This window comes from Didymosphaeria variabile, assembly GCF_027946475.1.
Source record: "Didymosphaeria variabile strain IMI 356815 chromosome Unknown scaffold_2, whole genome shotgun sequence".
NCBI classification, from domain to species: Eukaryota; Fungi; Ascomycota; class Dothideomycetes; order Pleosporales; family Didymosphaeriaceae; genus Didymosphaeria; species Didymosphaeria variabile.
The window spans coordinates 2383881-2407971 of NW_026611621.1; the positions used below are offsets into that span (position 1 = coordinate 2383881).

Consider the following 24091-nt stretch of genomic DNA (forward strand, 5'->3'; position numbering starts at 1 on the left):
AGAGCTTCGCGCATGCTTAGATGTCGAAGAGAGATGGATCTCGAGATTTTAACAATGCAACCGAAGTTTCGACGTCGGAGAATATTTAAGCGGAGCGTCACGTGGCGTACTGCGCTCCAGGGGTTCCTTGCCCCTAAACCCTAAACAGGGGCGCCGTATAACTCCTCCACCGCAGCCGTGCAGCCAACATAACAACATGAACATGTCTCGCCCAGTCTTTGCTCCTTAAGATGTCACCTGCAACATGCCACGCCCCTCAATCCGCCTCTTTCGGTACCCTACAACCCTCTCCCGGCGCGCACGTCGCTTCCGCCTCATGACCATGCTCATCGCCCTCCTCACCATCCTAACTTTCATAATCCCCTTCTACATCATCTACAAGCCGCCATCACTGCTAATTCAATATTTCCAATCCCGCTGGCCGGATGTCCTGTTCCATGCGGATGTCAAAAAGAAAGTCATCGCATTAACAATCGACGACGCGCCAAGCTACTATACCGCCCAGGTCCTGGACATTTTGAAGGAAAATGATGCAAAAGCTACGTTCTTTGTGATCGGTGGGCAGGTTCGAGGAAGGGAAGAGGAGTTGAAAAGATTGGTGGAGGCGGGCATGGAGCTGGGGAATCACGCCATGCATGATGAAGCGTCGCGCTCGCTTTCTAACGCTGAATTGAAGTCGCAGATTCGAACTGTGGAGAAAATGACTGATGACGCCTATGCCTCAGCGAAGCTTGAAAAACCGGCACGGTACTTCCGCCCCGGGTCGGGCTTCTTTTCCGTGCGCATGCGCGGCCTATCGAAGGAGTTGGGGTACAGATTGGTACTGGGTGATATCTATCCGCATGATCCGCAGATACCGTATTGGAGGGTCAATGCGAAGCATGTGCTGAGTATGCTGAAGCCCGGTGGGATTGTTATATGTCATGATAGGAGGAGCTGGACGGTTCCCATGCTGAGAAAGGTTGTGCCTGAAATGAAGAGGAAGGGGTGGACGATTACGACTGTGTCGGGGCTGTTGGAGCAGGCGGAGAAGGAAAGGAACGCGGCTGAAGGGGGGTGAAACGGTCGCAATCACAGAAGGTATCCAAGGTCTACATGATTCCTTCCGCGGAGGACGGCTGTACGCGCGAGGTTGGTTGAAGGCACAGCGAGCTGGTGATTTGAAGTGTTGAAGACTCGGGAGACGAGAAGGCGGCCACCTGTGCAGTGGACCTCGTGGAGGGAGCGATGTGCGAACCCGCCATCCATGCAGAACACAGGCCCGACATACCGGGACTTACGACGCCACTAGTGATAATATCTCGTAGAGATTTACAGGGTCGTCAGTGTGCAGCTCTTAGAAAGGCTCGCAGCTGTTATGGATGTTCCCATCCCATGTAGATGCTCACGCATGGGACAGAGCGACCACAAGAGCACAGGAAGCATCGAGCTATAATGCTAGCTATGATACATGACTCTGCTCGGTCGCCACGCGCTAATCATTTAGGACTGCGCATGTGCGCTCCTGCTGTGCAAGCTCTTGTAGGCACCGCGTTGCTCATATGCACTCTTATTACGAGTCTCACTCTACAACGCCTTTCTCAACGCACTCTTAAACGGGATGATCTGCACCTTGCTCCAGTCCCACACCCCCTCCTTGACATAAACATCCTGCTTCAACCGCTCCATGACCTCCTCCTTCGTCTTCGCACCTATCAGCATCGTAGATCCCTTCATCTTCGGCGTCTGGCCTTCCGTCACGGGTTCTTCTAGCATTGCGCCTGCTCAATATCAGCACCCACTCCCTATATATTGTGCGGAGAGTGGAGAGTAAGTGGAATGACGGGAGAAACGCACCACCCCACAGCCAGAAGTCCTCAGGGTCCGCCTTCAGCCCGCCAAGGTGCTCATTTCTCACGGCGAGTCGCTTATTCAGCACACCTTCGAAGTCGGGCGCTATGACGAGCCATTCCTGCAGCGGCGCTGTTGAAGATGCCATTGTCCTTAGTTCTTTTTTAAGTTGTGTGTTCGGTCGTTGCACGAGTCGAGGTCCTGCGCGACAGGCAAGGAGTCTGAGTGGTGCTGCTGTGGACGATGGTATGCGGGTAGAGGGTCGGAGGATTGAGTGAGGTGGCATGCGGGCGGACGACTGGAGTGGGGTCTTGACTTGGGGTAGGTGGGGAGCTTGGAGAAGTGGCCGTCGGTACCACTGCTGATGCTGATGCTGATGTTGATGCTGTGTTGTGCTGGTGAGCGATTGCACGAACTGAGGGACAATAGAGGATGCGCTAGACCTACATGCCTTCGAGACTAGAACGCCGAAGGCTGTTTCAGAACCGGATGCAGGGTGTATGTCCAAGTTGTCACCTGAAAGGCGTAAACGCGTACGGTAGGGCGTGGGCGCCGCGGAGCACGATGCGGGGTGACGGAACAGGAAGCCCCGAGGTTGCAACTGCTTAACTGATTCTGTTGACCACACATTAACCGAGTAGTACTAGGTCAAAAGTCTGAGTATCGCAAAGCTCATCCAATACAATTCAGGGTATTCAGATACTTGTTGAGGCACTGTACGTTGTGTAAAGAATGCTTGCTGGATTAAGTAATGCCTAACCTAAACAAGGAGCCAACTTCGTAGATGGAACCATATCCTCCGCGTGAATCAAGAACCCATGAACGCCATGACCATACACATGTGGGAATCATACAAGGCAGTCGTCTGCCCTCATTCCCGTAAGATATCTATCTGTACACGTCACATCGTAAATCCTCGTATCTAACCGCTGCACATGATGCAGGCCTCCTTGTTCTCTATCGAGCAAGCAAGGGCTGCGTCAGAGTAGATGTCTCCTTCGCGATCAGCGCTCTCCTTTCCATCTTCTTCCTGGCTGGAGGCAGCTTCGGGAAGAGCCTCGTCGTCAGGAAGCTTGCCAGTTGACTCGGCTGCAATGACCTTCGGGCTCTCACCCTCGGGCACATCAGCCTTGAAAGGCTTGGAGGCGAGAGCATCCTTGGTCGCGCCGTTCAGCTGCATGTTTTCAGAGCCGATAGGCGGTGTTGCCCCTGGAGTGGGAACACCATTTGGCGTCTTGGTTGCGAACATTGGTCGAGGAACAGGAGTCGGCGATGGCGAGGTGCTGACACCAAGGCCTCGTCGCTTTGTTGGAAGGGCACGAGCGACGTTGGTGTCCTCGACCAGCAAAGCCTCCTGGTCCACAGTGAACTGGATAGGAGCAGACGCAGCCATGGTTCGGAGGTAGTACAACCCAGTCTTCAAGCCAAGCTTCCAGCCAGCAAAGTGCATGGAGGTGATCTTGCCCATGGTAGGCTCCTTCATGTGGATGTTGAGCGACTGAGACTGGTCGATGAAAGCACCACGATCAGCGGCCATCTGAAGGATGGTTCGCTGTGAAATTTCCCAGACAGTCTTGTACAGGGCTTTGATTTCGTCTGGAATGTTGGGGATGCGCTGGATGGAGCCACCATCAGCGATGATACGGTTCTTCATGTTGTCGGACCATAGGCCCATGTCCACGAGATCCTTAAGCAACCAAGGATTGACGACCTGGAATTCACCGGCCAGAACACGACGAGAGTAGATGTTTGAAGTGTAGGGCTCGAAGCACTCGTTGTATCCAAGAATCTGAGAAGTGGAGGCTGTCGGCATGGGCGCAACGAGCAAAGAGTTGCGGACACCATACTGAGCGATCTTCTCCTTCAACGGCGCCCAATCCCACAGTTTGGTAGGGGTGACATTCCACATGTCATACTGCAGGATACCCTGAGAAACAGGAGATCCTTCGTATGTCTCGTAAGGACCGAGCTCCTTGGCCAAATCACAGGACGAGGTCAATGCTGCGTGGTAGATGGTTTCGAAAACTTGGGTGTTGAGCTTCTTGGCCTCCGGAGAATCGAAAGGCATGCGGAGAGCCAGGAAAGTATCAGCAAGACCCTGTACACCGAGACCAATAGGCCTGTGCCTGAAGTTGCTCTTGCGAGCCTCCGGAACAGGATAGTGGTTGACGTCAATGATCTTGTTCAAGTTACGAGTAACAATCTCCGTAACCTCGTGGAGCTTCTGGAAGTCAAACTTGCCTTGCTTCTCATCAACAAACCTAGGAAGGGCGAGGGAGGCAAGGTTGCACACAGCTACCTCATCAGGGGCAGTGTACTCAATGATCTCAGTGCAGAGGTTAGAGCTGCGGATGGTTCCGAGGTTCTTCTGATTGCTCTTGCGGTTGCAGGCGTCCTTGTAAAGCATGTAGGGGTTTCCAGTCTCCGTCTGAGCCTCGAGGATAGCATACCACAACTTCTGGGCGCGGACAGTCTCACGTCCACGACCTTCAGCCTCGTACCTGGCATACAGAGCCTCAAACTCGTCACCGTAGACATCTGCGAGGCCAGGAGCTTCGTTGGGGCAGAACAGAGTCCAGTCGCCGTTCTCTTGGACTCTCTTCATGAATAGGTCCGGTACCCAAAGGGCATAGAACAGATCACGCGCACGTACCTCCTCCTTGCCGTGGTTCTTTCGCAAGTCAAGGAAGCTGAACACGTCCGCATGCCAAGGCTCCAGGTAAATGGCAAAGGCGCCCGGACGCTTATTGCCACCCTGGTCAACGTATCTAGCAGTGTTGTTGTAGACACGGAGCATAGGGATGAGACCGTTCGAAGTACCGTTGGTTCCTCCAATGTACGAGCCAGTGGCACGGATGCAGTGCACATTCAGACCAATACCGCCAGCAGTCTTGGAGATCATGGCACAGGTCTTCAGTGTATCGTAGATGCCCTCGATGCTGTCGTCCTTGATGTCGATAAGGAAACAAGAGGACATCTGAGGCTGAGGTGTACCCGCATTGAAAAGAGTGGGTGACGCGTGTGTGAAGAACTTCTGCGACATCATGTCGTAGGTCTCTATAGCCTTCTCAATGTCCTCGCCGTGAATACCCACAGCTACACGCATCAGCATGTGCTGAGGACGCTCGGCTACTTTGCCATTGATGCGAAGTAGGTATGATCGCTCGAGGGTCTTGAATCCAAAGAATTGATAGTTAAAATCGCGGTCGTATACAATAGCCGAGTTGAGCTCTTCAGCGTGCTCTTGTATAATGTCGTAGACGGACTTCGATATCATAGGTTGGTGCTTATCATTTTTTGGGTTGATATAGCTAAAAAGGTCATGGATCACAGACGAGAATTGCTTCTTTGTCTGCTTGTGGAGGTTCGACACGGCGATACGTGCGGCGAGGATAGCATAGTCTGGATGGGTGACAGTCATGTATGCTGCTGTCTCAGCGGCCTTGGAGTTATTAGTGGGAATGCCATCGCAAGTGGGGAACATCCAACGTACCAAGTTATCCAGCTCGACCGTCGTGACACCGTGGTACACGCCCGAGATGACCTTCATTGTGATGGCAGCAGGGTCAACATGGTCCGGGTCGAGGCCATAACATAGCCTCGACACACGAGCTGTGATTTTGTCGAACTGAACGCGTTCTTTACGTCCATCTGAAGTACCATATCAGTTCTGTCAACGACATGCAGGTGGCAGCAGGGGTAGAAACAGCAATGAAATCATGCATGCAGGTTGTACATACCGCGCTTGTGAACAAACATCTTGGAAGCGTAAAGTAATTAGCTGTATATGGGTATCTCAACGCGTGGAGAATGGGAGTGGAAGCGGATTCGGGAAGAGGGGTGAGAGGCTTTTAAATCAAGACGCGTCGAAGCAAAACACGCGCGGTACACGCACGGTTACACGGTCACGACGCGCCTTCCTTGCCACTTAGAGTGGAAAGTGGTTGCTTGGTCAGCGCACGTGCCCTCGCGCTAGGCGGCGCATTTCGCCGAATCTTTTCAGGACACCGCCAGGGCATCGAACGGTGGGCAACTGGGGAGCTGCGCGTCATCTGCAGCTGGGACCATTTCGATTTTCTTCTTTTCCTGTCGTTGATAACCTCAATTGCCCATCATGGCGGGCGGGCACATGAAATACCGTCACCTCAGCCGGTCGTCGTCGCATCGAGAAGCTCTCCTCCGAAATCTCGTCACATCGCTCTTCAAACAGGAATCGATAACGACGACATGGCACAAGGCGAAGGAGGCACAAAGATTGGCGGAGAAGTTGATTACGTTGGGAAAGAAGAACACGGAAGCGACGCGGCGGAGAGCGCATCAGATATTCTTCGTACGGCAATTGATGCAGCTCTCTTGACTCTGAGCTAAACCATTGCCAGGAACCTACAGAACTAGTCCCCAAGCTCTTCGGGCCCATAAGGGAACGCTACCTCGAGCGTCCTGGCGGTTATACACGTGTCCTCCGCATTGAACCTACAAAGGAAGATCAAGCCGAATCTGCCATTCTAGAACTAGTGGACGGTCCCAAAGATATGCGCTTTGCCATGACAGCGAAGACATTGTCAAATCTACCGGAGAGTATGCGCATGAACGAGCTTACAGCTAGGAACGTCAAGAAGGTCACACAGTTCCGGAAAGAAGGCGTAGAGCATCTGCGGGACATGGTCGAACGAATGAGGGAAGGCAAGAAGAAAAAGTGGGACGATAGGACACTGTTGGGCCCGAAGAGGGTATACCTGCTAGAAGAGAGGAATAAGAGAGATATGCATTTCCCCGAAGCGATCAACGATGGCGAGCTTCCGAACCCTGTTAAGCTATTACACGGCGGTGTGCTTCAGCGAGGCACAAAGATTTGGAACGTACGAAATATTGTGGAACGAAACAAAAACAAGGCCAAGGAGGTTGCGCGGTCAAGAGAGGAGAAGGCACAGTCGAAGCAAAGGAAGATATCTGAAGTTCTTCAGTTGGATTAGAGCGAGGATTCCCTGTACTATACTGTCTTCATAGTAGACTTCAATATTCTATATGCAACACTTCATTGCTCAGTGCAGACCGTTCCTGGAGACTAATTAGCATGCCCTATGGATAGGAGGGTCAATGTAAGCCCATTCCTCGCTAATATTCCCTCAGCGACTACAAACGAAATACTTCTTATTATACACTAACAGAGCAGGTCCTAGATCCTCGGTAGAACCACTCCCAGTGGCGAGCCATCGCCCACACTCTCAGTCTTCGAAAGGCCCATGACTCTCCGGCAGTATCGCAGCTCGAAAGATACTTCCGACAAGAATGTTGCATTGCGTTCCGCTCCGCCGTCGAGCTTCGCGCGCAACTTCAGGAATTGCGTTGAAGGTGCTCTTTTGCGTTGATGGCTAAAGAAAGCTGTGCCTCTAGGTTTTCTGTCACGGCTTGAGAGAATAGGAGTCGGGCTTGGAAGATGTTGACGTCCTCTTCAAGATCCCTGACTACGGAAAGGGTGAACGGCATTGTCGTCGTGCATCGCGACCTCTTGTATATTGGCGGCATCTATCGTGTTGATAAGTCTCGCCTGCTTGTCTGTTGTTTTGCACACCGAATCTCTCCTAGGCGGCGAGGTATGCTGGTTGCGGAGTCAATCCAATACCTCACCAATATATACTCTCGATTTCTCAGCTTGGTCGACCAAGATGCTGTTCTGGATTTGTAGGCTGTCTCTTCGATCTGAAGCTCTCTCTTTGAGGTCGTGCAGCTATCGATTTCTTCTCTAAGCAGTGCTCGTTTGTTTCTCTATTACTAGCGCTTACGCGTTCTCGATCAGTTGCGAATGCTGTAAGCTCGGCTGTTCGAGCTTCTAGTGCCAAGTCTTTGATTGTCTGCTCGTCAAGTATAGAGGTCGAGAACATCAAACTGTTCCAAATTTTGCTCCAGCAATTTCGATGCTCTGAACCAAGCATCGAGGTGCAACGCTGGGCGTGCGCTGTCTCAACATGTTGACATCTAGCTGAAGGGGCGTAGGCGGGAATATTCCTAGCTTTTGTAAATATGCTGCAAACATCCACAACAGGAGTTGCCTAGGTGGATTACCGGAAGACATTCAACAGGAGTGTGTATATCAAAGCAGCCCAGTATTGAGGAAAGGGACAGGCTGGATAGCAGTTCTCGGATACTTTGAGATAACAATAAATAAGCTGTCATCCTGTGGCACGCGCCATCAGCTACACATGTTTCAAATACTGCCCGCCTCTACATGAAATATGGGAAAACTTTTGACCCCGAAGCTTACTTTTGTATACTGGCGGCATATTCTGATACGGTGGCCCTGACATCAATCGATCAGCCACGCGACAATCAAGGGGACTGGAAGTACCTAAGCGCTTTAGTGAACAAGGGTATACGCACTGCAGCATACCATGAAATCTGGCGCGCGCGCTTGGTATACGCGTGTGTAGCTGTTATCACGCATGGATTCCACGATCAAGCGGCGCGGACAAGGGAAAGAAGCAGCTAACTACCAGATGATGAATTATGTATGGTAGTAGCAGCCAAACTCTGCATTATGTTACCTCATTGCCGATGATCAGGCCCTTTCCAGCCTTCTTCGTGATGCGATACCTGTGTGAGATTAGCGATATCTCCGGGAATCCATGACAGCTGAGGTAGTCTCACAGGAACAGACTTTGTCTTGAATAAACCTCCTTATCTGGGTCGTCCTCTATTTCCTTCACATCGAACATCTTTTTCGCAACCTTCATGAAATGCAAGTCTGCTCTTCTCCTCTTCTTGAAGCAGAAATAGCAAACCGTGTTCTCTCCAATCAGATCCATGAGCGTCTCTTGCAGCAGTGGAAACGCTGGCTCGAAATAAACGCAGTCGGCGGCTAAGATGATGTCTGGGTGTTTCGGTAGGCGCACGGGGGTAGGTGTACCCCAGTCATAGATTGTGGCGGAGACCTTCGAGGTGAGGCTGTTGAGGGTAATGTTTTGCTTCATCAACTCGAACATAGGTTCTTGATCGGTGATATGGAGGGTTGTTGTAATTTTGCAGCCGAGGGCCACGGCCAAGCTATAATCATCAGTTCGCAGCTCAGTCGCGGAGATGTAACATCCTCATATAAGATTTGAAGGCCAAGACAGAGCGTTAATTAGACGTACCCTACAAGACCACCACCAGCACCCAACTCAATGCTACGTCAAGTTAGCTGCACGTTACTTATGAATCACCGGGGAAGGCTACGTTTCTTTTCCCTCCAAATCACTCTTATGCTTCCTCAGCATGTATTTGCTGAGCACCATGCCCGCCGGCCATAATTGTCCGCCACATCCATTCTTCAAATCTTGTTGAAGCTTCAGTGGTGGGGACAACAGTCCGTCAAAGTCCACTTCTGAAACGATTGCGGACTTGATCACGGCAGGCGGGACGAGATCTTCGCTCACCCCGAAGACGCCGTTGTCTTCGCTCTCGGACATAGTTGAGCTGTTCGAACAAAGTGATGGAGGACAACTTTGGAGGGGAAAGTTTAGGATGACTAGCCGCATTTGGTATAACCTGATGTTATAGGGCAGGAGCAAGCGCGCCCTCGGTGCGGTTCTCTCTTACTTGTGACGCACGCATAGAGAACATTGCACTTAACTGGTTGTTTCAGATACATCTGTACTGCATTCAATCCTATCCCAGGATATTACGAGAGACGGCCCTGTCGAATACTAGCGCAGCAATGGTGAAGCAACCCTGATGACCCTCCAATGTAGTCTTACCTCGAAACTGGCATACTTAAGGCAGACACGCAGAACTATGAACTCTTATCAAATCTGAGACACGGTGTTCTAGGGCAAACAACAGGTCTTTAGAATATATCTCTGCCTCCCCCGGCTTGCCGCAAGTTGAGAGGCTAACTGCTTTACTGTACCCACCTGTCGAGGGCTCGGAATGAACGGAACGGAACGGAATGACATCTTCAACGTCGGCTTTCCTCACTTTGGTCCATTGCATCGTCCGCTTCAAGAATCTTCCTTCCCTGCAATTCTCGAGTGACTCGAACTAAGGTCTCAGGGTGTACCCTGTGCACGTTGCCGCGGCACAGACATCGTGTTGCTGCCAACGCATCCCAGCCTCGTCAATTTCTCAAGGCTACCGCCCAACCACCGAAGTGATCTCATCGCAGCGGGATCGAGTCCTTGTACCTACCACTGTTTGTTCACCTGCATACCTTACCTCTCGGCAACCGGAACTTTTGTGCCACCACTTTGGCGTTGGAGCTTTCGAGATTAGCCATGAAGCTACGTAGCCTGCTCGCGCTTCCACCTACCATCTTACTCCTCTGCGCTACGTCTGCCACCGCCGAACCACAATGGCCGCACAACCTACCGAAGCACATGAAGTACTTTCCGGAAGACGAGATCCATGTGAAGCGCAGTTTGGAAGTTCAAGAGAAAATAAGAAAGGAAAAACCTATTGGTGTCAAGAAAATGAGCAGCAATGCAGGTGAAATGTTCATGTTTGACAATTGGATATTCGCCACCGACGTAAAAGAAGAGGAGCGAAAGAAGCGCGCAGACATCGTTCTAGGGGATCTAGCGAACATAACAGGACAGTTTGAGGTAACTTTGCGACCAGTCGAGGAAAGCCTGCACCTCGACTCGTATCTACGATTTCGGACGAGAAATACGCTTTTGAAGCGTGGCTTCAAGTGCCCTAATGGCACGAACGACTGCTCATCTATCGGACAACCGGATAGTTGCTGCGGCACGGGGACGAGCTGCGTGAAGATATCTGATCAAGGATTTGGGCCTGTCGGTTGTTGCCCGAGTGGACAAAGTTGTAGTGGAGGCATAAGCTGTAATACCGATGAAGGTTACACCAGCTGTCCAGAGTCTCCGAACGGAGGTTGCTGTCTCCCTGGATTCGGCTGCTCGGGTGTTGGGTGTAAGTGGCGCACGACCGAGAGCGCGGCGTTTGGACTGACCTCTTAACAGGCGTTGCGATCGCTACATCTGTGACTTACGTCCAGCCTCCAAAATCCACATTAGCATCTAGCGCTGCCTCCTCGACCAGCGTCGTTGTAGTCCCCACTACGCAGTCCTCGTCTTCCACATCCGCCACGCCTACACCGACACCGGCAACGTCACATACATGCAGTACAGGGTGGTTCTCGTGTCCAGCATCTGTCGGAGGAGGATGCTGTCAGAATGGAAGGACTTGTGCGACCGGCGCTTCCTGTCTCGGCGATGACACATCGAGTACCATGGCTCCCTCTGCGCCTGTCCGGCCGACAAGTGATCCTGGAATCACAACTGCGCCAGCCGTATCCTCTTCACCCACCGGTTCTGTATGTCCTACAGGTTTTTACGTATGTAGTGCATATTATCCTTCCGGCTGCTGTCGCGTCGGTCACGATTGCCAAACGACTGGTTCTTGTGTACCCACCGCGAGTACTACGGTTGTCAATACCAACGGAGTAGTCGTTGTCGCGCCGAGTGGTGCCAGTGTCGCTCCACAGGGTGGAAATTGCCCAAGTGCGTGGTTTAGCTGTGCTGCAAGCTTGGGTGGCGACTGCTGCCCGAACGGCTACTCTTGTGGGGATCAGTGCACAGCGACATCTGGTACGAGCGCCACGGAAAAAGTGGCTCCAAGTACAGCAGCTACAATACCCTCGACGGTTCCCATTCGGACCATGATGACTGGCGCGATTGCTATTGGGCTTGCGATGATTATGCTATGAGACATGTCAATATATGATGACTTTAAATTACTCTGAAAACATTGCGATGACTACGACTTCTTAGACATTACTCTGGTACGGAATCTTATCTTTCCTCATCTCATCAAATGATCTCACTCCGATAGACACCATCCAATTCCGCCTCCCTCGTCCATATATTCATCCCGAGCTTCGTGCCTCTTTGCACGGGCTGTCCAGAATGTAATGTCCTCCGGTCTCCCATCCTCCCCTTTCCAGCTTTCCCACCTCGAAGGTTGCGCCAGTACACTGCGTTTCGAGAGATTGGCCGGAATGTAACGCCGTCCTCCCAGCCAGCATCGCAGTTCACAAATTCGCACCACCGCTCATCGTTCGGTGCATCGAGCAATGGAAATTGTGTTCCACCGCCAACAATGTCATCAGATGTGCTGATGTACACAAAGAATGACGAAAGACGATTACCGCCAAACTCCGAGGTCGTTTGGAGCGAAGAAGTAAACCAGTCCGTATGCGGCGCATATTTTTCTCCCAGGGTATATTGCACTGCTTGCAACGGTTCCAGATGTGTGCGCGGGATATCGTAGCCTTGGAATTGCAAAGCGCGCTCCTCGATGCATCGAACTACTTCATCGCTATGTAGTGATGCAGACTTTGATGTGCGAGTTGAGGCGAGCTGCTGTTGACCAGATTGATCGGCAATTTTCGAGGAGGTAAAACGTCCTACGGACGCAGACTCAAGGTGTCGGGCTTCGCTTTCTGTCAAGAAACCAGGTATGTAAATGACGAGCGGGTCCTCGGAGAATATTTGAACGCTGTACAAGTGGTAGGGACATGTGTAGTTCTTGGCTGAGATTGCTGTTACAAGAGCTATAAGAGGTAGAGGGAGCAACCGAGTAAACATTCTATTCTTTGTGTGTGCGCTTGCGAACGATTTCCGTCCGATGAATTGCTTGAGATGAAACTTGAAGGAAGTTGGAGAGTTGACGTTCGGACTATCGCTGCGAACATGGTGGACTATTTCTCAGGCTGATGTTGTTCGTCACAGTTCTGAAACGAAGTGGGTTCCAGCACCTCGCAATGTGTTGGCTGTGCCTGATCTGCGCCCCGAGGGGTGGGGCCCTTGTAACACAATGACCCCCAAAGCTTTCTCGGAATTGCTAGGAATCATCAATTACTCCTCCCTCCTACCTGGTTATTGTCCGGCCACAGTACAACCAGAATGTTTTTTATTATATGCCTTCTGTTGCTTAGCATTTCATTTCATTCGGCGACCGCCTTCCCACAAAGCCTATGGGCAGACTTTACGAGTTCCGATCTCAAATCTCAGATTGGACATAGTAGTCGGGTCCTATTGGTTTTCACATCGCGATCGTTTGAATCCGGAAAGAACCACTACGGTTTTCTCGAAAAGCTGCACATGGACCAACGCTTGCACGCAAGAGTCATTATGATAGACTGCGACATCGATGTGGAGCTGTGTCGAAGGTACGATGTAAACGAGTACCCTGCAATACGCTTGTTCCTAGGAGGTACAGCCACGAATCGTTTCATAAGTGGAGAGACAAGTTTGAGAAGATATCGTGGCCGGAAGACGGAGCATGCCATCAGGTCTTTCTTGATCAAATACGAGTACGCCATAATATCGGCTATTAGAGATGGCGAAGAGTTGAGCAACTTAAAAAAGGTTGATGATGTTGTACTCGTCGCGTTCATGTCTGCAGAGTCGGATAAACCAAAGAGAGTCTTAAACTCCATTGCAGAAAGATTCTATGAAGATTTCGTCTTCGGCTTTACGCATGACAAAGCAATTGCTGATACAGAAGGCGTCACTATGCCAACCATTGTATGCTACAAGAATGGTGATGGCGACCACAAAGTTTTCGAAGGGAATTTTACCGAAGAAGACGTGGTGGCTTTCTTAGCAACGGCTCCGAAGATGGTGATAGGAGACTTTAGCGAACGCAGTGTGGAAGCTTACATGGCAGTGAGTTGCATCAAGCACCCTCATACATATATCGAGATTTCTCTAACCTCGTCAGCCTGGCAAGCTTTCTGCCTATATATTCGCCACCACGAAGGACGAAGCCACGTCATTGCGTCACGAGCTCACGCCCATAGCAAAGAAATACGAGCAGTATGTTACTTTTGGAATCGCGGATTCAGTTGAATACGGACCTATGGCGACAAACTTCGGTCTTGTAAATGGCGGAATCCCGGCACTAGCTGTGCATGCACCGATGAATGACAATGTCTTTACTTATTTACAAGGCAGAAAGATCATCGCAGATGTGGTCGAACATATGCTGCTTACAATCCTGCAAGGCAAAGCGGCTTCGGGACAAGTTTTCGGGAGCGACGCGCCCGAGTACGTGGAGGCGAAGGCGGAGGCGCAGCGTGAGGCAAGGCAGCACGACGAACTGTGAGAGGACGTAGCACGATGGCTTCGAAGGTCAAAAACACATCCACTGATGTCAGCTCGAAAGTCATGGGGAAATGTTGCAATATTTAGATAGTCGGACTAAGAAGGCGAATATGCAGGCAGGCTGGTAGCGCTCGCTCATGGTTTCGTACGATGAATGCGGGAACCCGACCAAATGCAGGGCTTCTGTAGCAATTAGTATGTGGATAGCATCACTGATATTACCATATGCTAACAGAAGTCCTAGTATAAACTTACGAACACATCCTGCATTTGAGAGCGAGATTCGTCATGTACCACATGAGGAAATGGCGAACTGTTTGGCACCGGCAGGACTGCCGAGGCCCTTCCAGTATTCGTGGCTGAAGTATTCTTCATCGGCGGCTGGCTCAATACTCTTAGTATTCGACCCGAGCTCAAACAATTGGCAGAACGTGAAGGAGCATAGCGTTACATTTTCGGGCATATACCTCTGGGTCACCTCGGCAGTAGTGCTTGGTTCCGTGATTGGCGCTTCACAGAATGAGGGATCAATTCCACGCCTGTTACAAACCTTTGAAGGCGAGCCTACTCAGGTTCAAGGACAGCTTTTCCGACGCTATTCTGCGACTGGTCGAGAAGGAAGTGGTTGGTGGAAGACAGGAATAGATCATGCGCAGTTCGTGGAGGCCTGAACAACTGGAGACCGAGGAATGAAGCAATCGCCAACAATCACTAAATGTCAGCAATCGAAATATGTCATCTCTCGTTACGGCAGCTTTGGTAGCTCTCGGTGCTAGCTTGCTTACTGCCATCGTCTTGTCAAGCTTTGTTCCTTCACGGGCCTGAACTGTCGTCACATCCCGCAAACAGTCATGTAAAACATACTACCAATTTATTGCTGCTGACCAATAAATCAAGGCACGCCTTCGGGCTCGGCATTTCCCTACTCGAACGCGGCTTGGAGCTGTGGCTGCCTCAAGACCTATTCTGGGCAATGTATTGCAAAGACATAATTGCTGCACTTACAACCGCTAACATGACAGTCATAACTCAAGGGGAATTTATGAACTTTTGTGCCTGCTGGTCGATGTGGGGAATGAGAGGCCTCGACTTACCGCAGATGTCAAACGTCAAGCCTGGGCTGATGCACTACCCTGGCATGTTGCTCCATCGATCGCTTTCTGGCCATCCTTTTTCAGTTCATCTTCTGCGCTACCATCATTTGGACGTATTGGGATGCTTTTCAAGTATCCATTCATCGCGATGATGGGGTGTCCAACCGAATTTTTCCAACGTACAGAATACAGCCTACCTGTGTCGCGTGACAGGAACCAATTTATATATCGTCTAAAAGTTGCCCACAGAGCGACCCTATTTTGTGTTCCGGAGAACCGTTTACACAGGAGCTGTAGAAGTGTTTCTGGCACTTACGATTATTTGTTGGTCAACCAGCTTGGGCTGAGTAACAAGATTTACATTGGCATTCAGTTTAGTATTCGACGGGGGGAGAAATTCACACTGTATGCAGCCCTGTGACTCACCCTTTTATCTTACCACCCTATTGTAGCCATTCTTTTACATGTGTGTCTTTACTAGTGCTCGCATGATACATGGCATTTGACTCACCTCGACCTCACCACGACAGCTGGGCAATACATAGCGTTACGTCCCGTATGCGCCAAGCCTATTCGATTGACACATTGAAGGGGCATCTGGTAGCATCACTCACGAGATCTGGTATTCCTACACTACACGCTGGTCGACTGCCATCAAGGCGCCTACAGCAATGCATCACCAATATGCATGGCAAGCACCCAAGAGACCTATTACATCACCCACAGTTGTCCCGAGTGGGAATTTTACCCGGGGAAGGACAGCCAGAGGGTCAGCTGGAAAAAGGTCAGCCTTTCAAAAGAGCCTAAATAGTACGCCGATATTTGGCTAATCCAGCACGGTATAAAGAAAGGTATCAAAGCGCATCTAGCAAGGACCGTCCGCCAGCACGGACTCTCAATACAACCTACCTGAATCCTACAAGAGTAAGAGAACATCACGTATTCTCGAAGGTAGCGGATACGATGGCCTACATGAAGAAGCACGCCTTCAATCTCTCCCTGACGAAGACATCCCCTCTTGTTCCATTCACGACCTTGAGACTGGACCATTATACGCTCTCACTCCCTGAAGACAATGTCCCTACCCCAGTGTTCGGCCAGGTGAACATGAGGCAGAAGTGTAATCTGCTACGGAATTGTTGGGCGGAAGCTTAGATACAACATGGTGGTCAAGAGGCGCAGAAACCATTGAACCATGCGCATACCACCAACGCCAACTAGACTACTCAAGAGTCAATTATGAAATTCTTACCGACTATCTTGGTGTCCTCACTCAACAACTTCCCCCCTATTAGATTGTTATCGACTGAAGAGATAAGACCCAATCACCTGGTAGAGCCACGGGAAATGACACAAGAAATTAGATGGTATAAGTAGCATGGACACATACTCGCCATCGAGGCCGATTTCTGGTCAGAAAAAGGCGATTACGCAGCTATACCTGTGCAATTTTGCTTATTTCCCATCTACGACCATTTTCGGAAGTGACTTGTGAAACAGTGGAATGTGTGAAGATGGAAGTCAACAGTGATATCGACGAGAGGGCTCACGAGCGGTATATTGAGCTTCTGGAGGGTTATCTCGGCTTTCTCGCAAGCATAATCCTTATACAATCATCCTGCTTTGGTCGCAGAAGATTGCCTTAAGTCGCTACGCAGACTCATACCCCGTTCGTGGAATCAAATTTGTCATGTCAATTCGACGACCACTGTAGAAAATCCTTCGCTTTCACATAAAGCGCGATTACGTTCTAACGTGCTTCTCCCAATCACTCAATACGTTACAGCAACCAGGTCTACCACTTAATAAGCAGCCCGCAACACAAGTCAACGCGTAAAAGCAGCCTATTTCCCACAGCTACACCATCCATGCCAGGCCCGGACCACTACTTCGTCCACGTGCGCACGCGGTTCACAGACTACAAAGCCTCGGTCGGAAGGCTGAGAGGCGACATGTTCATGGTAGACGCGTTGGTGGTTACGGCTCGCGGCGTGTTAGAAAGGAAAGCCATAAATTCGGTGCGTGCCAGATAACGATTGTAAATAAAACAGCGATCTTACTGAGAAGCCAGACCCAATGTGCGGTAAGAGTCGTAGTCGGTGCTCGCGGTCGAGGAACATGACTTTATGAAGAGCAAAATGGTCTACTGGCTGGAGTAGGTTGTTATTGTAAGATAGGTTCGGGACCTACACGCCAATAGGCGAACTTACTATGGTATAAGAGAACGAAGCACGAGTGTTGCTTGAACTGCGCCTTAAGGTGGGATGGGCTGCCCGACTTGGGACCGAAGTGCGTGTCGAACACGCGTAGATTTTGGTGAATGGGCGGTTGGACTGAGGAATTCTCGTGTTAACATCGCGAACGGCCAGGAATAAGGGCCTTCTAATCTGGTACGTATGGTGGGTTGAGGGAATGAGGGTGGTTGAGTAGGCAGTGGTCGTACTTGCTGTGAGCAGTGATCTCAATCTGTGGCAGGCGTACGATTGATCTTGAGCGTCTGCTCTCCAAACGCGCCCTTGAGCTCTGGGATACACCTTCGGCTGAACCATATTGTAAGCACCGGCACCTTGTTCTTGACGTCCTTCTCGCTCGTGCTGCTAAGACATGTGTACGTGAACCACGCCTCTCCACTCCCGTCCCGTACATCCTGCTTAACTCCACCAACGACTCGTTTCATTACCTCCACGATGCCCACTAATTTTGTCGTACCCTCGCCGTACGCTGAGACTGCGACAAGTCCATCGTCCTTGTTTTCCTTCAACTCACGTCCATACTTTTCGTCAGCTTCTGTGTTCACTTCGAAACCCAGCAAGCTCCTAAGGCAGTTAATCCCACTCTTGACGTTCTGGTTCTTCGTCCACACCACCACCTCAACCTTTTCTTCCCACTTCCCGGTTAGTTTTTCCCCCATCTGCTGCAACACTTCAACGGGCAGTAAATTCCATGGCCTATACAATCCCTCGGCCTCGGCCTTTGTCTTCTGGGCTCCACTTCCTGGACCTGCTGAATCAGTCGGAAGGTCGCCATTTGTTCGTTGCTTTCTTGTTGGCCTGGATACCGTTCCATCTTCTATTGGTCGATCCTTTGGGTTGGGAGCCACCCAGTCCAGATGCTCTCCTGCACCTCCAATGATTGGCAAAGTAGGTCCATCGCTAGTGTAGGAAGCTGCCGTTGCAATGAACAGAGTGGTATCGCCCACGCGGTCTGCGCCTGAAGAGGGAAGTGCGGAGCTCATCGACACGTGCAAGTAAGGTAGAAGATTTCCGGATTGTTTCCGGATAATTATGTTGCGTGAGACGTAATCTGGAAGACCACCTTGGGCGGGCCAAGATCAGCGGACGGTCTAAACCGTTGTTGCAAGGGTCGCTGTTTGCGATAGTCGAATGTGTTTGGTGATGTGGAGCGACGCGTCGAAATTTGGACCGCTGAGGCGGGGTTAAGAAACGCGTGCCTCTAAACGCCGAATCACATGACCCTACATGCGAGGCCCAAGTGCAATTACTTCGGCAGACTACTTATGGTACACAACAACGAAAGAGCAACGAACATCGCGAACAAACTCTTGTATGATGCTCATGTTTCATGTGCTGAGTCGTACATATACCTCTGGTGCTGTACGCCCATCACCGGGCAGTCGATCCTCCATGCCGGGTGCTTTACGCCCTACTCTACATTTGTGGTAAATCTCGCAGGTATACTAGCACACATATTCCATCCTTGGAGATAGTCCACTTCGCCTACAGCCTTCTCCTGGATTCACTTTACGCGGCAGCAGCCTCACCTTTCCACTAGATCTGCGACTCCCAACTGCCTCCCCACCTTAACCAGTCTCTTTTTCTCCTTCTTCTCGGGCTCACCCTTCTCATCACCCACTGCTTCCCCCTCATCTTTGCCAACGCTCTCTTCCCCATCCTCCTTCAACCTCAGTTCCGCCTTCATATCGCCCAAGTCCATCCGCATACTATAAGCATTCTCTCCATCTGCGTAGTACTTCTCCTCAATCTTGTCTACCTTGAAGCCTAGCGTGTCTCTGTACAGATGTAGCGCGGCCTGGTTTGACACACGCACATGCAGAGAGACGTAGTGCGCGGCAAAGGTTTCTGCCATGGCACGCTGAGACTGGCGCATCAACTTCTCGGCCAATCCAAGGCGCCTGTGCGTGCGCATTACGGAGAGAGAGGTGATGTGACCGTGGGGGATGCCGTCAGCGGGGTCTTCTTCCATCTTAGCAAGAACGTAGCCAACAATCTTTGGGGGATCGTAAGGGGTTTTCGGAGGACGAGAGACCTATAATCATTAGCGATGTGCACAATTTGGTTCTATGTGAAGGTAATGAGCCATGATCGAAGCGAAGGTTGTATTTATGTTGCGAAAATATCCTTTTCGGTGTTCGGCACGTCCCACAGCACTTCGTCAGACGCCTCTACAAAGATCCATCTGTTTAATGCTCCGATTTCGCGGCATCTCCGTCAAGAACCACAATGACACTCACTATTTTCCTCGAAACAAAGTTCAAGCAAGGTTCTCGACCGCAGGTGGGATAGCAGGCGAAATGTAACTTACATCAACAGCCACATAGCTCAACTGCGGCCAGCTCATCGCATGGTACAAGTAGTACTTGCAGAAGTAATTCTCCGGCAGATTCGTGATATTCGCCAGCTGCACGTGCGGGATGTCGTCTGGCCTCAACACACGAATATCCATTTTGCCTGGCTCTTTGACCCCAATCTAAAGGTTTTGATTCGACCAAGCCTTGTTCGATTGCCCCAAAGTATTTCGAGTGAAGCTGCCGGAGTAATGGCGTTGAGAAGGTAGATTTGGTGGTCTGGCGCGTTGTGGTGGGCGTAATCGATTGTGGATGAGCTCTCTCAAGAAAAAGTGGCTCGTGCAGGCTGTGGGGTGGGCCAATTAGGTAAGAGTACCCTGGCTTCGTCGATGGGCGCTGCCCAAATGCGCATTTTGACTTCTAGGTCTTTAGAGGATCTTTAGCCTTCAACGTCCATATCCGCCAGCTAAGACTGTAGCGACATTGCTGCGCAATACTTCTGCCCAACTGGGTCACTGCGTCCATCGCAACGATTTGTCTACGCTGCTCGTGCCCTCTCATCTCATCTTTTGTATCATGACTGCCACCTCTTGGACTGCCGTCTCTTGGAGATGGCTGGCCCTTATCTCAATATTCGACAGCCACTCAAGGAAGGGCAGCTCCCATATGGCAATGTTCGTTCGATCCAAGACAGCAGCACAGTTTGATCTCAAGCTCTCCAACTGGCCCTGGTGATACGAGCACGGTGTGATGGCGTTTCTGTTTTCTATCTTCTGTCCTAGCTTCCGGCAATCTCTGCGCATGTTGCACTTTTTCATGAGGTTGACCGGCCATGTGCAGGGATGGAGCCCTTCTCTGATGGTGACGGTGTATGTCGGTAGTATAGCACGTTCGAAAATGAAACAGGGAAGGTTTTATTCATGGACATTCTCCCTCATATACGCTAAAGTATCTACCTCACTTGAATATACGTAATAACCGCTGACCCTGGTAGGCCTCAGGATGTTGCTTCATGAGCTCTTCACTTAAAGCGAGCGTGCCGTAAGTACGAAGTCTGAAGTAGAACGGAGCTGCGCGCTCGAGTTCAAGGCCTAATTGTCATGGGTAGCTATAACGCTATACAGCAGGAATGATGAAATATACATATGTACATCTGCTTAGATGGCGGCCTAGCAGGGTACTATTGTATGATATTCTTTGCTTTACCTAGCTTCTACAGGCTATTTCACGCTGATCTATAGCATTAGTGGCTAGTAGCAGATAGTAGTATCGCGACATGTTGTGAATAGTTTTGTTCCTCCTCTTCCTGTGGCCGCTGCGTGAATTCTCCCATTTGACAAAGCGGTCGTAATCGTCGGTCGAGTTGTATCGAAGAAATGGCATCGTCGTCATTGTACGCCACGTCATCCGGCTCTTCGGTCCCGTCTACAAGCTGTGGATGATGCTGTGCATGCACAATGTCTTTGGCTGCCCCGTGTGTTACTTCTCTTATACTCGCTATTTCTAAGTGACATCAGATCACAGTAATACCACTTTTATAAGAAGGTGATGGTGACGGTGTGACTGCACAAGCTACTCTGTAAGAGAAGAGCAAGCGCGTATGTGTGTGCGTGCGGGATGTGCGAGCGTGAGGGCTGACTGGTAAATAGCATATTGCCCAGGTCTTCACGGTGACGCATTGGTGAGCTGCCTTAAAAGGCGGCGGAAGACGAGTATGGGTCGGGGTGGATCAATGTTAATCTCAACTTCCTCCACTGCAATTGATGGTCTTCATCAGATACTTGATTACCATAGGTAGGAAGTTCAAAACCTCGCTTCCTCAACTTAAACTCCTGTCTGTACATCCGCTGTCCAGCCCTCTCAACTGTGACCGCAGCGATAATAGACTTCATCAGAAGCCTGAGAAGGACATTTAACATTCTTCCAATCCCACCCTCAGCCGCTGAGATCGTGGGTGTTCGTCCCGGGCCCAATTAGAAGTCCAACAGGCCAGCTGTCACCTTGACATCTTCGGCCTTTGAAAATTGCAGCTAACAGTGCCTACTCGGAGCTCACCGCTTGCTTCTGAACCTGACCTTCAACTACAATCTCTGAGTCTCGAAAAATACGACTGCGTTCAATGTAGCAACGGAGAAATCAACATAGCCCCTGCAATCGCAAGCACGGAGTGGCGACCTTAATAGACTTTGCCTCCCCCTCTTCCGTTCACTCTGTGGCATCGATAAGACCGTACATCACTGTATGACTGCACATGCCCAACACTTAAGAGTCGATCGATTACAGCTCGCCCGCCCGCCCACTCACTCGAGGAAGCAACTCGCCAGGTATGCTAGCTCTACCAACACATGTAGGAGAAACAAAACAACGCCATAGACAATGCACACCCGGATATCATGCTATCATGTCATAACCGTCATCACAAATGCTTCGCTAGGAAAGCGCTCACATCAGCCCTCCAAGCACCACTTTACCGACGCCACCAACTTCCGCGCGCACACCGCTGCGGCACCCTTCCTCAAACTCCCTTACCACACCTGCCAGTATGACTTTCCGCACCTTCGCATCTGCCTTGTTAAACAGTTCCCCCACCGTGCTAGGCACGCCGCCGCCCGCAAGCACGATGCTTTCGGGCGTGCTCAAGAGATTCAGAATCTTCGTGTAGCAATCAATCAAGACATCACAGAGAGTCGCAAACGTGCTGAAGAAATCGGGATCAAAAGGCAGACTCGGCGTCTGGAGATACAAGTACGACTCGTTCGGCAGCAGTAGGTCGTTTTCAGGCGGCGAATCCATACCTGCTGACGGCTCGTTGGAATTCAGACCGGTGAAGTCTATGCCAGCAGCAGAACTACTGCGCCGGCCCTTTCCGCCTACGCTGGCATTCACCCGCTTGAACATCTGCATGCCCGGTATCCTTCCTCTGCCGAGACTGGCAGGTGCAGAACCATCCGCTGGGTGTATACTTTGGTATTGTTCGAATTCCATGAGAAGAGAGAGGAGAGCTTTGAGGTAGTCGGTGGGGTTTGAGGAGTTGAGGTCGAGGATGGTGGGGAGGGAGAAGCCCAGGAGGAGGTAGTGTGTTGCGCGGCGGGCGAGGTTGCGGGGTGTGAAGGAGGGGAGGCGCGTGAGGTCTGGACGGGAGAAGAGGAGCGTGTTGAACCAGTAGATACGGCCTTCGTGTCTAGAGATTGTTAGCTATGATTCTGGTCGGATGAAGGGCAGCATACGCTTTCCGAAGGTAATCTAATGTTGAGATTCGTTTCGAAGCCATCTCCTGTATATGCTGGAATATGATATTCGGATTTGCGCCCGTTGGTAGCGGTATGGGCGCCGCAGGGCCTAATCCGCCGGCATTGTAGTTCATAGTGCTGCCTCCATACGTTCCGGTGTCCTGGCGTCGCAAGGGCGGAGGGTCATTGTTATTTGACGGAAACCTCGCGCGACCAAAGGGCGTCTTCGGCTTGTCCACTGCTGACAGCGGCTCCTTGTCGTACCCCTGCCTGCTACCCGCCCCCACGGCAGTGTCTGGCCTTACATTCTCCGCCGAGCGTTGCTTAGTACTGCGTGAGAAGGTTGATATGGACAAGGCCGGGCGTGCTGAAGAGGCGGCGGGATTGGTAGGCTGGGAGGAAGGTTTCTCGGGGGACAAGGAGGTGGCCAGGTTGGCGGAGGGCGTCCTCTTGTGCGAGGACGTGCGCGATGTGGAAGCGTTGCTCGTGGTGCCGCTTGAGTCGTTTGTGCGCAGGCTCGCACTTCGTGAGCGCTGCAGGGTCGTGCCAATGTCTCCTAGTGTCGACGAAATGCTATGGCGCGATGCGTGCTTGCGGCGGGGCGGCGTCGAGGGGGGTTTCGGCGGGAACTCGTATTGGCTGGGGAGCAGGGCATCAGCGTCGCCGATGGGGACACGGGCGGGAGATTGATGGTCGGCGGCGAGGCGGCGGTGCGCGTGGGCGGCGGCAGCTGGGATGCGGTGGGTGTCTTTGGAGGATTGTGCTTGTGTCTGCCGCCGAAAAAGGAGGGTCTGCGCGAGAATATGCTCTGCTGGAGCGTGGCAGGCACGCCTGGGAGCGGCTCTTCGGCCATGGTATGGGACGGTGCGCTTAAGCTTCCTGCGTTCCTCTAGACCCGGGCGGTGGGAGACGATCAGGGGCTAATGCTAGATGTTGGCACCATTGACGGGGAGACAGTGCAGACGGTGGGTTCTGGAGAGCGCGGAGCGGGAGGTGTGCGACCGCGCGAGGCCGACGTTGAAGCCACCCTTTGCAGGGAGCCGTCGGACTTGTCGAGGGGGTCCGCGGTTGCGAACATGTACACGCCCCCCACGCGCGCGACTGTACGCGTTGATGGCTGCTACACGCTACTACGGGCTGCTTCAGGGACAGCCACGACCCCAGACGGCTGCAGGAACAAGCGCTGAGCCGGCCTGGGACGACGGCTTGGGACCCTGCGCTTGCCGCCTCTCGCATGCTGTTCGGAAGCATTACGTATCCCGCCGAGCGCCATACCAAGACATTCATCTCCAC

The 24091-nt window shown here is 51.5% G+C and overlaps 9 protein-coding genes across 9 annotated transcripts; 3 read left to right on the forward strand and 6 right to left on the reverse strand.

Moving 5' to 3' along the window:
- Positions 1–244: 244 nt before the first annotated feature.
- Positions 245–1060, forward strand: N0V89_002500 (uncharacterized protein; the record flags this gene model as incomplete). The annotated part of the gene is made up of 1 exon (XM_056211309.1): positions 245–1060. One exon carries the CDS (start codon positions 245–247, stop codon positions 1058–1060), a length of 816 nt encoding a protein of 271 aa, XP_056074782.1.
- A 506-nt stretch (positions 1061–1566) lies between these two features.
- Positions 1567–1978, reverse strand: N0V89_002501 (uncharacterized protein; the record flags this gene model as incomplete). Its single annotated transcript, XM_056211310.1, has 2 exons — positions 1567–1760; positions 1837–1978. 2 exons carry the CDS (start codon positions 1976–1978, stop codon positions 1567–1569), a joined length of 336 nt encoding a protein of 111 aa, XP_056074783.1.
- Positions 1979–2752: 774 nt separating this feature from the next.
- On the reverse strand, positions 2753–5589 carry RNR1 (ribonucleotide-diphosphate reductase subunit rnr1; the record flags this gene model as incomplete). The annotated part of the gene is made up of 3 exons (XM_056211311.1): positions 2753–5272; positions 5324–5481; positions 5571–5589. 3 exons carry the CDS (start codon positions 5587–5589, stop codon positions 2753–2755), a joined length of 2697 nt encoding a protein of 898 aa, XP_056074784.1.
- Positions 5590–5944: 355 nt separating this feature from the next.
- Positions 5945–6803, forward strand: mrpl8 (54S ribosomal protein L8, mitochondrial; the record flags this gene model as incomplete). Its single annotated transcript, XM_056211312.1, has 2 exons — positions 5945–6160; positions 6210–6803. The coding sequence occupies 2 exons, from the start codon at positions 5945–5947 to the stop codon at positions 6801–6803; spliced, it is 810 nt and encodes a 269-aa protein (XP_056074785.1).
- Positions 6804–8471: 1668 nt separating this feature from the next.
- EFM6 (Protein-lysine N-methyltransferase efm6) lies at positions 8472–9275 on the reverse strand (the record flags this gene model as incomplete). Its single annotated transcript, XM_056211313.1, has 3 exons — positions 8472–8871; positions 8961–8993; positions 9043–9275. The coding sequence occupies 3 exons, from the start codon at positions 9273–9275 to the stop codon at positions 8472–8474; spliced, it is 666 nt and encodes a 221-aa protein (XP_056074786.1).
- Positions 9276–11630: 2355 nt separating this feature from the next.
- On the reverse strand, positions 11631–12407 carry N0V89_002505 (uncharacterized protein; the record flags this gene model as incomplete). The annotated part of the gene is made up of 1 exon (XM_056211314.1): positions 11631–12407. The coding sequence occupies one exon, from the start codon at positions 12405–12407 to the stop codon at positions 11631–11633; it is 777 nt and encodes a 258-aa protein (XP_056074787.1).
- Positions 12408–12953: 546 nt separating this feature from the next.
- Positions 12954–13929, forward strand: N0V89_002506 (uncharacterized protein; the record flags this gene model as incomplete). The annotated part of the gene is made up of 2 exons (XM_056211315.1): positions 12954–13490; positions 13546–13929. 2 exons carry the CDS (start codon positions 12954–12956, stop codon positions 13927–13929), a joined length of 921 nt encoding a protein of 306 aa, XP_056074788.1.
- Positions 13930–17483: 3554 nt separating this feature from the next.
- On the reverse strand, positions 17484–19726 carry ARD1 (N-terminal acetyltransferase A complex catalytic subunit ard1; the record flags this gene model as incomplete). The annotated part of the gene is made up of 3 exons (XM_056211316.1): positions 17484–18252; positions 18804–19309; positions 19586–19726. The coding sequence occupies 3 exons, from the start codon at positions 19724–19726 to the stop codon at positions 17484–17486; spliced, it is 1416 nt and encodes a 471-aa protein (XP_056074789.1).
- A 2284-nt stretch (positions 19727–22010) lies between these two features.
- On the reverse strand, positions 22011–23651 carry N0V89_002508 (uncharacterized protein; the record flags this gene model as incomplete). Its single annotated transcript, XM_056211317.1, has 3 exons — positions 22011–22749; positions 22796–23568; positions 23628–23651. 3 exons carry the CDS (start codon positions 23649–23651, stop codon positions 22011–22013), a joined length of 1536 nt encoding a protein of 511 aa, XP_056074790.1.
- Positions 23652–24091: the final 440 nt, after the last annotated feature.